The 14,034-nt window shown below is 42.3% G+C and overlaps 2 protein-coding genes and 1 pseudogene across 2 annotated transcripts in view; 2 read left to right on the forward strand and 1 right to left on the reverse strand.

Moving 5' to 3' along the window:
* The first annotated feature begins 2,395 nt into the window (after positions 1-2,395).
* TMT1A (thiol methyltransferase 1A) lies at positions 2,396-11,159 on the forward strand. Its single transcript, XM_047065333.1, has 2 exons — positions 2,396-3,213; positions 10,690-11,159. Exons 1-2 carry the CDS (start codon positions 2,716-2,718, stop codon positions 10,924-10,926), a joined length of 735 nt encoding a protein of 244 aa, XP_046921289.1. The 5' UTR covers positions 2,396-2,715; the 3' UTR covers positions 10,927-11,159.
* Positions 3,357-8,890, reverse strand: LOC124501181 (heterogeneous nuclear ribonucleoprotein A1-like; annotated as a pseudogene).
* Positions 11,160-11,380: 221 nt separating the features above from the next.
* The window catches only part of HIGD1C (HIG1 hypoxia inducible domain family member 1C), a 31,976-nt gene continuing 29,322 nt past the window's right edge, over positions 11,381-14,034 (forward strand). The window contains exon 1 of the mRNA XM_047065334.1: positions 11,381-12,997. Within this exon, the coding sequence (XP_046921290.1) occupies positions 12,880-12,997 (118 nt within the window). The 5' untranslated portion in view covers positions 11,381-12,879. The remainder of the gene's footprint in view (positions 12,998-14,034) is intronic.

The following is a 14,034-nucleotide window of genomic DNA, read 5'->3' on the forward strand; positions in this document are numbered from 1 at the left end:
CAGAACCTGTTTGGGATTCTCTTTCTGCTACTCTTCCCATTCATGCATGCGCACGCTCTCTCTCTCTCAAAATAAATAAATAAACATTAAAAAAAAGAAAAAATGTGGCGCGCCTGGGTGGCTCCGTCAGTTAACTGTCCGACTTCGGCTCAGGTCATGATATTACGGTGTGTGAGTTCGAGCCCCGTGTTGGGCTCTGTGCTGAAAGCTACGAGCCTGCAGCCTGCTTCAGATCCTGTGTCTCTCTCTGTCCCTCTGCCCCTCCCCTGCTCACGCTGTCTCTCTCTTAAAAATAAACAAACATTAAAAAAAATTTTAAATGAAAAATATGTATAAATTGGACTTTATCAAAATAAAAGGCACAGCTAAGACAACATGGATGGACCTTGACGGGTTTATTCTCAGCAAAATAAGCCAGTCACAGACAAATACCATATGATTGCACTCATCTGTGTAACCAAAAAACAAAAAAACAAAATCACCCCACAAAAAAGAAAAAAGTAATAACAAACACACAGATACAGAGAACAGATTGGTGGTTGGCAGAGGCAGGGGGAGCAGGGGAGAGGGGGCAAGATGGTGACACCATTAAGAGAATAAAAAGACCGGTCACAGACTAGGAAAAAGTCACCCATTTGATAAATGACATACTGAGAATATACAAAGAATTCTCCATCTTCAATAAGAAAACAACCCAATTAAAAAAATTTTTTTTAATGTTTTATTTATTTTTGAGACAGAGGGAGACAGAGCATGAATGGGGAAGGGGCAGAGAGAGAGGGAGACACAGAATCTGAAACAGGCTCCAGGCTCTGAGCTGTCAGCACAGAGCCCGACGCGGGGCTCGAACTCACGGACCGTAAGATCATGACCTGAGCCGAAGTCGGATACTTAACCAACTGAGCCACCCAGGCGCCCCAGAAAATAACCCAATTTAAAAGTGAGTAAAAGATCTGAACAGAGACCTTACCAAATAAGACCACAAATGGCAAATAGGTCCATTAAAAGATGCTCAACATCATTAATCATCAGGGAAATGCTAATTATAAGTACAAGGGGAGACTACTACAGACCTTTTAAAATGGCTAGAATAAAAAAAGACAATTACACCAAGTATTGGTCAGGATGTGAAACAGCTAAATCTCTCGTACCCTTACAGTGGGAATATAAAATGGTATACCACTACGGAAAACAGTTTGGCAGTTTCTTAAAAAAAAATATTTGCAAAAAAAAAAAAAAGTGAAATATTTGCCTACCGTGTGACCCATATATCCTACTCCTAAAAATTTATCCAAGAGAAATGAAAGCTTTTGTCCATACAAAGACCTGTATGCTGATACTCACATTAGCTCAATCTGTAACAGTCAAAAACAACCCAAATGTCCATCAGTAGGTGAACAGATAAACAAACTGTTATACATCCATACAATGGAATACTACTAAGGGACAAAATCAATGGATTCATGCAACAATGTTGCTGACTTTCAAAATAATTATGCTGAGTAAAAGAAGTCAGACAAAAAAGCACATTATGCCTGATTCCAATTACACAAAATTCTAGGAAATGCATAACTCGTCTCTAGTGACAAAAAACTGATGAGTGGTTGCCTTGGGATGGGGAGGGCAGGAGGGAAGGATCACAAAGGGGCAAGAGGAAACTTTCGGGGGTGATGACTAAAGTGATGGTGTCACAGGTATGTACCTAGGTCAGAACTTACCAGACTGTACACTTTATATGGTTTATTGTATGTCAATTCCACCTCAAGAAAGCTAAATATGGAAGAGATATATTTATATAGAGGATCACAAATAATGAATCAACAGAACACTCCCTGTATCCATCACCCAATTTAGAAAAGTAAACGTTACCATAATTTTTGAAAATTTCTGTGTTCCCTGACCCACCCGAAAGCCAAGGCTTTCTTGTTAAAAACAGATGAATGCTTGAAACTACTTTCTGTATACTTTAGGGTTTTAGGTTCCCCAACACGAATATTCTGGGGACTATTTTTATCTAAATGAGCTGAGTGACGGAGCAGTCACGCACAATTTGAAGTTGAAACTTGCCCTTAAAAAAATGGGAAGCCCAGAACTGTGACTCAAAAATAATCCTGTTGAGTTATGAACGTCTGAGAGCCTCGATCCAGAATGCGAAAGGGGGGAAACTCTCGTTAACTGTGGTCAGGCAAGCGTGTCTTCTCATTTCCTCTTTTTAAAAACAGGGCTGGGGGAGGAGAGGGACCAAAGGGTGACAGGAGGCGGTCACTTGGCAGCAGCCTCCTAGTACGGTTTAGCCAGGCTCCACCCACGGGTTCTGTTTTCTTTGCAGATGTCATTGGAGGACCCGGATGGGGTGTGTACGAGGGCAGCGTGCATATAAAACTCCAGCAGGAAACCAGCGCTAGTTTCCAAACCCAGAGAAGGAGAAGCAGCAATAGATCTGGAAGAAGGGACTGTAATCAACTTTCCTTCTAAGGAGAAGCTGGGAAATTTCTCACTTCGCTTCATGGAAACGAAGCTGAATCTTTTGCCCAGCGCCTATTAATTAGGTGAAATGGGCCTCTCGCCCACGATTTGACTTGAGCTGTGTCTCTCTAGCCCGGCCAGTTCTTCTTTCCTCCGCAGCGGATTGGCTCTGGCTAGAAGCCTACCTCCTGCAATAAAGGAGTCTGGTTGCTGGGTCTCTAACCCGTTGATCTTTTTCTCTTGCTGGTGATGGCGCTTATCATCTTTACCCTCCGGCTGGCCATCGGCATCCTGCTATTTCCCATGTTCCTGCTGAACCTTCTGGGCTTGTGGAACCAGATATGCAAAAAATGGTTCCCCTACTTCTTGCGGAGGTTCACCGTGATGTACAACGAACAGATGGCGAGCAAGAAGCGCGAGCTCTTCAGCAACCTGCCCGAGTTTGCGGGCCCCTCCGGGAAGCTCTCTCTGCTGGAAGTGGGCTGCGGCACCGGGGCCAACTTCAAGTTCTACCCGGCTGGATGCAGGGTGACTTGTATCGACCCCAACCCCAACTTTGAGAAGTTCTTGATCAAGAGCGTCGCCGAGAACCGACACCTGCAGTTCGAGCGCTTCGTGGTGGCTGCGGGGGAGAACATGCAGCAGGTGGCCGATGGCTCCGTGGATGTGGTGGTCTGCACCCTGGTCCTGTGCTCCGTGCAGAACCAGGAGCAGATCCTCCAGGAGGTGTGCCGAGTGCTGAGGCCGGTGAGTAAGGCGGTGCAAGGGGGACTGGTTAGTGGCAACCACTATCACCAAGGGTAGTTAGTTCTATCAATTTCAGGTGGATCGGACGTTCAAACATAAAAAGGGCAGCTAGGAGAGAAGGCACTGTTGAATTTTGTAGAATCTTAGAGTTGGGAAGAAGCTATAAAGGGAAAGACTGATTCTGAATACACAAAAAGTGTAAAACTTCAACAGAGGAAAAAAATACTATAACCACAGTAAAGTACAAAAACATAGAAGTATTTGCCAGGGATGATAGACAAAAAAGGTTAACTTCCTTCATATTAAAAGACATTACAAATCAAAAGATCAGTAGGATTTTTTTTAAAAACAATAAGAAAAACACAAGAGAAAAATAGGCAAACAGCAGGAATGGAAATATAAATAAAAATAGCCAATTATACGCTGGGGGCCTGGGTGGCCCAGTTGGTTGAGCTTCACCTTGACTTCTGCTCAGGTCATGATCTGACAGTCGGTGAAATGGAGCCCTCAGAAGGGCTCCATGCTGACAGTGGGGAGCCTGCTTGGGATATTCTCTCTCTCTCTCTCTCTCTCTCTCTCTCTCTCTCTCTCTCTCTCCCCCCTCCACCCCCCCACTCTCTCTCAAAATAAATAAATAATTTTTTAAAAATAGCCAATTATGTGATAAAAATGCTCAACCTTACACGTAATTAAAGAACAAAATAAAGCCAGATACCATTTTTACCTATTAATACTATCAGAGGCTTTTAAGGCCAATATGGTATTATGGTTTTGGGAGGCAGGACATCTTCCTTTACATTGGAGGAAGTGCCCTCTTTCGAGGGTAATTTGATAATATCAAAATTTATCAAAATATCAAAAGGTGCGCAGAGTCTTTTCTCCAATAATTTATCCCATAGTAATACTGCACAAATATGCAAAAACGTGGCCATATGCAAAGATATTCGTTAGAGTATTTATAATAGCATAAATTGGAAATAGCCTACATGTCCATCGACAGGAGGCCATTCAAGTAAACGGTCACAGAGTATAGAAGAATTCTGTGCAGTTGTTAAAAAGAACAAGGAAGGGTTACCTATGTTGATATAGAAAAAATCCCTAAGAGATCATGTTAAATAAAAAAAAGCAATCAAAGCATAGACAATTAGGTAGAGTATAAGTGCATGGGATATACATATGTATGTATGTGTATATATACATACACACACATATACATACACATATATATGTGTGGGATATACATATATATGTATATGTATATATGTGTATACACATATACATACACACATATATGCATATGTATATATGTTAAAGTGTGGGATATACATATATATGTATGTATATATGTACACACACATATATGTACACATATATATGCATGTGTATATATGTTAAAGGAAATGACAGACAAAAAACTATTAACAATGGTTACCTCTTGGGAATGGGATTGGATGCAGGGGAAGAATCACTTTTTTTTTTAATTTTATTTTTTATTTTTTAAAATTTATATCCAAATTAGTTAGCATATAGTGCAACAATGATTTCAGGAGTAGATTCCTTAGTGCCCCTGACCCATTTAGCCCATCCCCCCTCCCACAACCCCTCCAGTAACCCTTAGTTTGTTCTTCATATTTATGAGTCTCTTCTGTTTTGTCCCCCTCCCTGTTTTTATATTATTTTTGTTTCCCTTCCCTTATGTTCATCTGTTTTGTCTCATAAAGTCCTCATATGAGTGAAGTCATATGATTTTTGTCTTTCTCTGACTAATTTCACTTAGCATAATACCCTCCAGTTCCATCCACGTTGTTGCAAATGGCAAGATTTCATTCTTTTTGATTACTGAGTAATACTCCATTGTATAATTATACCACATCTTCTTTATCCATTCATCCATCGATGGACATTTGGGCTCTTTCCATACTTTGGCTATTGTTGATAGCGCTGCTATAAACACGGGGGTGCATGTGTCTGTTCGAAACAGCACAAGTGTATCCTTTGGATAAATGCCTAGTAGTGCAATTGCTGGGTCATAGGGTAGTTCTATTTTTAGTTTTCTGAGGAACCTCCATACTGTTTCCCAGAGTGGCCGCACCAGTTTGCATTCCCATACTTTTCATTTTATATCTTTTGGTATTGTTTGGAATTCTTTATACTTGCATGTAATTTTTACCTATTACCTTTATTATTTTTTAATAGTTTTATTCTAAACATAGTTGAACATAGATAAAGTATGGATGTCTCAACATTTGAATTCACTGCTCTAGTAGAACAGGATGCTCTGTAATCCCCAGTTTTATTTTCTAGTAGAGAAATTTCCTCAGGAAGAAAAGGACTTGAGATGGAGTTTACAGGCAATGATATAATTCTGTCTTTGGTTCAAGGATAGGCCAACATCAAAATAGTAAATGAAAAAGTTCTGCCTCTTATACCCAAATGCTGGGTTTTTGAGTCCTGAGACTGGGTACTAACTGGGCAATGTTAGCAAATGTTTTGCTTACAGTGTTATCCCTACAAAACAAGTAATTCTGACCCCCGTTTTAATAGCACTCTTTTTTTTTTTTTAATTTTTTTTTTCAACGTTTATTTATTTTTGGGACAGAGAGAGACAGAGCATGAACGGGGGAGGGGCAGAGAGAGAGGGAGACACAGAATCGGAAACAGGCTCCAGGCTCTGAGCCATCAGCCCAGAGCCTGACGCGGGGCTCGAACTCACGGACCGCGAGATCGTGACCTGGCTGAAGTCGGACGCTTAACCGACTGCACCACCCAGGCGCCCCTTAATAGCACTCTTAAGGAGATCACATTCTTTGTAGCCTTAAGGAGATCACATTCTTTGTAGCCTTCTACTCTCTACTGAATATAACCAGGAGCTTTATTACATTGTCATTTAACCTTCACAACAGTCCTTTAAAGCAGATACTGTCTTCATGTTGTTTTGAGGAAACAGACTCAGAGAGGTTAAGAAATTTGCCCAAGGTTACACAGCTAGTAGGTCTCACTTCCTTTTATTTATTATTTATTATTTTTGTTTGTTTGTTTGTTTGTTTGTTTAGAGAGAGACAGAGAGAGAGAGAGAGAGACAGAGCGTGAGTGTGTTGGGGGTGCAGATGGTTTCAAAATCTAAATATCTAGCCCAGATCTTTCTTCTAATCCCAAATCTGCATATCCAGCTGTCTATTCAATAGTCACCTGAATGGGTGACAGGCATCTATCTCTAGCTTAAACCTGTGTGACCCTTGGGGTAACACTGGCCTCCATGGGTCTCCTTTCTCTCCTGCTCTAGTCTATGGATTTTTTTTTTTTTTTTTTACCCAATCAGGAAATTCCAAGTTTTCCATTCCTGAACTTATACTTACATTCCTGTCTTATACTTACCCACAGAAATGGGAAACTCCCACCTCTAAGCTCTCTGCTTGGGATAGGCAAGATTAGGGTAGATAGAAGAGGCTAAGAAGAGTGTGGCCGTCACCACAGGTTTTGGAGGGGATTTGGAGGTCCCTTTCCCCTTACTTCCCAAAGAGGTAGATAGGTAGGAGACTTCTGAAATCCCCCTGATAATCTATACCCTCCACTGTGTCTATACTTCACCTACATCTATAGGACTGCCCTAGATGAAAGCAGCAGTTGCTAATTCCTACATGACAGTGACTTACGTATCACATCCACCGAATAAAATACCTAATGACACAATGGTACCGTGACTTCAGTAATGCTTTTGATGCTTCAGCGTTTTATTATTAATTATTATTAATTATTATTTATATATTATATATTATATATGCAATATATTATATATTATATATTATTTATATTAATATTATATATAATATTATTTATTATAATTTATTATTTATTATTATTTTTGAAAAAGACACATTTATTCAGTGTCATGATGAGACTATTACATTTAGCAATCAACAGCAGGGGTGCAAAAAAAAAAAAAAATCTACACTAAAACCCTTTGTTGGGAGGCTCCCGGGTGGCTCAGTCGGTTAAGTGTCGACTTCGGCTCAGGTCATGATCTCATGCTTTGTGGGTTCGAGCCCCGCATCAGGCTCTGTGCAGATAGCTCAGAGCCTGGAGCCTGCTTCAGCTGCTGTGTCTCCCTTTCTCTCCACCCCTCCCCTGCTTGCACTCTGTCTCCTTCCCTCTCTCAAAAATAAACAAACACTTAAAAATTTAAAAAAAAACAAACCTTTGTTGGAATGCTTTATGCTTTCCATAGAACAGAAACTAAAATACCCTGTTATACAATTAGTCACAAATACAGTCCTCGAGTTTTTTGCCCATACACATGAGTATTGTCTAAAACGTGTCTTCTTTGTAGCAGCTAGGCCCTGCCACCCCTGTGCTTGGCTGAGTTCACAAATCTGTTGGAACCTGTAGCTTCCCTGTCAGTTCTCTGGCTCTTCATTCCTGCTAAGCTTTGTGTCCTGGTAGCAATTAAAACCTAAAACCGTCCGACTTCGGCTCAGGTCATGATCTCACGGTTTGTGAGTTCGAGCCCCGCGTCGGGCTCTGTGCTGACAGCTCAGAGCCTGGAGCCTGTTTCAGATTCTGTGTCTCCCTCTCTCTGACCCTCCCCCGTTCATGCTCTGTCCCTCCCTGTCTCAAAAATAAATAAACATTACAAAAAAATTAAAAAATAAATAAATAAAATAAAAATATTTTTTTAAACCTCTGCCACTGCCATAGCTGCTGCTGCTGCAACCACCACAGCCACGCTGGGTTTGTGGTTTGGCAGAGTACTGGCCTCCACCACCACAGGGGCCAGAGCTTCGGCCCCCCCAAATTGCCTCCTTTCCTGGGTCTAAAGTTTGAAGATTGGCCGTTGTCACTGTCAAAATCATTATAGCTTCCGCCACCTCCAAAGTTGCTTCCATCATTACCAAATCCGTGACAGCCATCCCCACTGCCACTGTATCCATTGCCACCTCGACTGCCACCAAAGCCACCTTGCCCACTGCAGTTTCCTCCACGACCAAAGTTGTCATTCCCGCCAAAACCACCTCCGTGACCACCACCGAAGTTTCCAGAACCACCTCGACCTCTTTGGCTGGACGAAGCACTGGCCATCTCTTGCTGAGATACGGCTCTTCTGACTTCACAGTCGTGGCCGTTCACAGTCTGGTATTTTCGAATGACAGTCTTGTCTACAGAGTCACGGTCATCAAACGTCACACAAGCAAAGCCTCTCTTTCTGCCACCGCTTCGGTCAGTCATGATTTCAATCACTTCAGTTTTCCCCTACTGTTCAAAATAATCTCTCAGGTGATGTTGTTCAACGTCTTCTTTAATGCCACCGACCAAAATCTTTTTCACGGTTAAGTGCGCACCAGGTCTCTAAGAATCTTCTCTGTCTCTCTTTGGTTCCACAACTCTCCCATCCACCTTGTGTGGCCTTGCATTCACGGTTGCGTCCACCTCCTCCACAGTGGCATAGGTGACAAACCCAAAGCCTCTGGAGCGTTTGGTGTTTGGGTCTCTCATTACCACACAGCCCGTGAGCATTCCCCATCTGGCTCCTCAGATGCTCACTGGTTGTTTCAAAGCTCAAACCTCCAATGAAAAGCTTCTGTAGCTGTTCAGGCTCTTTAGTAGATTCTGACTTAGACATGATGGCTGGGGGAGGGGAGACTTTCACGATGCTGACTTGGCGGTGTCCACGGGCTGATGCTTCAGTATTTTAATTCGTCATATCATTTACATCCTTGTGACAATGGTCCAAAAGTGTAAGACATGCTTATTCGGTCTCAGGCAATGCTGGGTGTGGATTCAGACTCTCCCACAGGTTTGCAAAACAGAACCCAAGAGCAATTCTCAGATGAAGTAAAAAAAAATTTTTTTGTATGTATGTATGTAAAGTTTATTTATTTTGAGACAGGAGGGGAGGGACAGAGAGAGACAGAGACAGAGAATCCCAAGCAGGCACCATGCTGTCAGCATGGAGCCCCATGCAGGGCTCGATCCCACTAACTGTGAGATCCTGATCTGAGCCAAAATCAAGAGTTGGGCTGACTGAGCCACCCAGGCACCCCCAAATTTTTGTTTTTGTTTTTGTTTTTTTTTTTTTAATTTTTTTTTTCAATGTTTATTTATTTTTGGGACAGAGAGAGACAGAGCATGAACGGGGGAGGGGCAGAGAGAGAGGGAGACACAGAGTCGGAAACAGGCTCCAGGCTCTGAGCCATCAGCCCAGAGCCCGACGCGGGGCTCGAACTCACGGAGCGCGAGATCGTGACCTGGCTGAAGTCGGACGCTCAACCGACTGCGCCACCCAGGCGCCCCTGAATTTTTGTTTTTAAATAAAAGTAGAAGTTAAAAAAAAATGTGCCATTAAAAGGCAAACAACAAACTGGGGGAGACATTTGTAGTATATGTTGCCTTATTATACTAAATGCCCCCACTAAGCAGTAAGAAAAACCCAACACCCTACTAGAAAACTGATGAAGGACATAACAGACAAATCGGAAGAGAAGAAATCCAAATCGCCAATAAGGTTTAGCGAAAGATGTTATCTATATTAAGGATATTAAAGATGTACACATTTTTGAAAATGAAATACCATTTTACCCATCAGCTTGCCAAGGATACAGAGGAAAAAAGGATTGAGAAGAGTTTATTGGAAATGGGCATTCATATGCATTGCTAGTATGAATGTAAACTTGCTATGACTCTTCTGTAGGGCGATTTGACCACCTGTACCAACAGTTTAAGAAGGCACAGACTTTGGACTCAGCAGTTACACTTTTTAGCAAGTTATTTTTTTTGGAAATAATTAGAGGTTGTCACAGAGATGTACGGACAAGGCTATTCACTGTGATAGTATTTATAATGATGAAAAACTGGAAATAACTTCAATGAGAATGGTCAAAGGAGACATGGTACCTTCAGTGGTGTGCAATGTTGTGTGAAAAGTTTTTAAATCATGTTTTAGAATAATATTCGAATACATAAACAAAGCAGGTTACAAAAGAGAATGTACATTCTAATCCTAGTTTTAGGGAAAAAATAGATATTCACATAATATGAATTTTTTAACGTTTATTTGACAGAGAGTGTGCATGCACGGGGGGGGGGGGAGAGAGAGAGAAAGAGAGAGAGAAAGAGGAAGAGAGAATCCCAAGCAGACTCCTTGCTGTCAGCACAGAGCCCAACGTGGGGCTCAATCCCACTAACCGTGAGCTCGTGACCTGAGCCAAAACCAAGAGTCAGACGTAACTGACTGAGCCACCCAGGCGCCCCTATATGATCAGAAAATATGTGTTAATTGCCTGAAATTGGCAGCTCTGTATAAAATTTGACAGAAGGCGAGACTATTGGCCAAAATGGTGCCTTAGCAGGTTTTAATTTATCCATGCCTTTTCATGAAGTTAGCCTCTGGGGCCACTGAAATCGAAGCTTCTTCAGTCATCTTATAAACCTTCTGACAAAACCAATATGCGGGGTTTGTTTGTTTGTTTGTTTGTTTCTCAGGGAGGGGCTTTCTATTTCCTGGAGCATGTAGCCGCTGAGAGCTCAACTTGGAATTACTTCTGGCAACAAGTCCTGGATCCTGCATGGTACCTGCTGTTTGATGGGTGCAACCTGACCAGAGAGAGCTGGAAGGCCCTGGAACGGGCGCGCTTCTCTAAACTTGAGCTGCAGCACCTCCAGGCGCCACTGCCCGTGGAGCTGGTGCGCCCTCACATCTGTGGATATGCTGTGAAATAGCAGGAGCGGGGGCGGAGAGCTGCGTGGCTCAGATGGCTTAAGGCTACAGTTTTATTTACACTCACAATACTAATTGGGAGAAAGGAAACCTTTTTTTTCTTTTTAAGTAAAGTTGAATTTCATCCCTAGAAGTTTATGTGATAACCCGTTTAGCCATTTTCTGTTGGCTCCCAGAGGATCAAAACCAAAGCAAACACAAAACAGGACTCTCCCTTAAAAGGAAACACTGGGCTTTCATAATTGAAGTTTACCATTATCCCCAAACTTAAGTCTGTAACTTCAAAATCCTCCCAGCCGTCTTTTTTGTCTTTTAATATCATAGATTTTTATAATTTTTTCATGTTTTATTTCTGAGAGACAAAGAGAGCGAGCACAAGTAGGGGAGGGCAGAGAGGAGGAGACAGGATCTGAGGCAGGCTCTGTGCTGAGAGCAGAGAAGCCAATGTGGGGCTTGAACTCACGAACCATGAGATCATGACCTGAGCGCAAGTCAGACGCTTAACCGGCTGAGCCACCCAGGCGCCCCACAATTTACATGGTTACCTGACGGATTTTAATTGTACCCGCTTTTTGAGAGCTTGGTGCTAATAAGCCGTCAAATCACTCAAAAGAAGACTTTGAAAGGGGAGACGCGACAAGATCTTAATAACTCACAAATTGAATAAAGAAATCCTACCCAGGCGAAAATCCTAATCTGAACAGCCCAGATTTTTTCAGAAAGAAAGCTGAATGCATGTGTTGTTCTTAGGATCTCGGGGCTGGTTTTCAAAATTAATGGACCAGGATGCCACACCTAGTTCTGCCCAGCTTTACTGTGTTTTCTCCAGTATTCCACCCACATTTGTTTTCCTGCATTCCAGTCTTCAACTCTTAAGGTGAAGAGTGTGCTTGACCCGTTAGTATGTCCATAAAAATAGTTGAGATACTTAAGGTTCTTGACTCCATTTTCCTGATTACGTGGCATATACTTTGCTGGATGTCTTAAATTGTAGGCAAGGAAAAGGGCCACTATAATTAGGAAAACCTTGGGTAATTAGGCATATTTTGTAAGAACCCCTATAACCCAGGCAATCTGTGAATCTGTCAAGAAGTAGACACATATTTTGGAGATAATTCTGACCAAATGTCCCCTCTTGTCCCAAGATGATTTCTTTGTTCCTTGCCACTCTGGGAACCTCTGAAGTGTTAGGTTGGTCAGAGGGCTTAAGAATAGCGTTTTCAGCAATAGTCTGTATGTATTTTAATAAATTTAGTATATTTTCTGAAATGACTTTACAAAAGGACTATTTTAATTATCAAATCAATACGTTCATGTAGATTTTAGGAATGGAAATAAATGGTTTATGTCTTTGCTGGCTTGGCTTCATTTTTTTCTTTTTTTTTTAATGTCTGGAAGGGGAAAATTAAGCTATTTGAACATACAGATTTATGTTTCTAGAGCCAGGTAATTGCTTACAGAAAGCAGAGGGAGGATCAGAATGGATTTTGAAAAGTTCAAGTCCAAAGACCTCCACTTGTAACATTCATAAAGCAAAAAGGAAGGAAACATAACGATTCTAACTCTCTTGAACATGAAGACAGTTACTGTTATGGTGAGGTTAGGATAGTTACCTAAGGCCTTCTGAGCTCTAGAACAGGGATCTCCTCCCTCTGCAGTCGCTCCAAAGTAGGGACCTCCTTAACCACCCCACTTCACTATCGGTTAAGGTAGTCCAGTGCTTGAGAAATATGAAAAACCACAGGTTGACATGCTGAAATGTTATCAGCATGTTGAAAGGAATGCCATATAGCACAATGTACTAGGTACATTCTTATCAATTCCCTCTTGTCTAAGTGGTGTGGCAAAGTTGATCCTTTCTGTGGAGAAATAAATAAAGTTTCTTACATTCCACGAGTTCCCGAGCAAGTCTAAGAAGCCCTAATTCCCGAAACTACAAGACCTGTCTTGACATCATGGCTGCCATAGCACCTCCCCACTGCTTTCCTCCACAGGCCAGAAGATACACGTTTGTGGTCATTCCGACAGCCTGTGGAAGTGACCTAAGCCCATGCAAAATGGAAACCGGAAAAGGTAAAACGGGTCCAATGTCTTTTGGGTCCTGTGTTGGTTAGGATTCCTTCGATTGCAAGTGACGTGACTGTTCAACCAAAAAAAGGCATAAGCAGAAGAAAGACCTTCAGACTCAAATTAGTGAAAAGCACAGGGGCAGAAAGCCTCCCGCACAGCTTGAGCAGGTCTCAGCTGATGTGATCAGATGTCACATCTGCCCTTCCTGACTGCCCTACCAGGTGGTGAGTCTGTGGAAGTGATGCCAATCTTCATGCTTCCCCAGGGCCAAGGCCAGTTGGAAAGATCAAAGCTATTTTGCGAATGCTCCACCCAATTTCTGCACTGAGTCTCAGCTGGCTCTTGTTGACAATCTGGGGTCACAAGTCCATTCTCGAACCAGTCATAATGTTCAGACCAAATGGATTAGGCTGATTTGGCTCAAGTAAAGGTCACAGTGCTTCATCCCCGGGGCTGAGCACACCCAGACCCTTGTGAACGGAGACAAGGAGACTTGTATATCCTCCAAATGAAACAAGGCTGGGGGAAAGTGGGAAGGGAGGCTGAGAAGGCACGCCGCAAATGCTCGTTATGGGCACATCGCTGCATTTTGATCAGACCCTGTTTGCTTCTGGGTGGTAGATAACATAGTACCGTGCTGAGAACCCTGGCTTTTCACTAGGATAGCTGCATGCACCGAGGAAGATAAAAGACAAAATGACACTGGCTTTGGCATCCAAGTGACTTAGGTCAAGTCCTGGTTGTGTCATCTGTTGACTGTGAGACCTTGGGCAAGTTATTTCTCTAGTGTCACCTTCTTTATTATTATTATTATTATTATTATTATTATTATTTGTATTTTAGTCAGTTCATATACAGTCCAAATTGGTTTCAGGAGTAGAACCCAGTGATTCATCACTTACATGTAACACCCAATGCTCCTCACAAGTACCCTCCTTAATACCCATCAGGCACCTAGCCCATCCCCCCACCCACCTCCCTCCATCAACCCCCGGTTTGTTCTCTATCTTTAAGATTCTCTTGTGTTTTGCTTCCCTTTC

This window comes from Lynx rufus, unplaced genomic scaffold, assembly GCF_022079265.1.
Source record: "Lynx rufus isolate CCGP_SWC_20201006 ecotype Redwood Valley unplaced genomic scaffold, mLynRuf1.p SCAF_7, whole genome shotgun sequence".
Taxonomy (NCBI): Eukaryota; Metazoa; Chordata; class Mammalia; order Carnivora; family Felidae; genus Lynx; species Lynx rufus.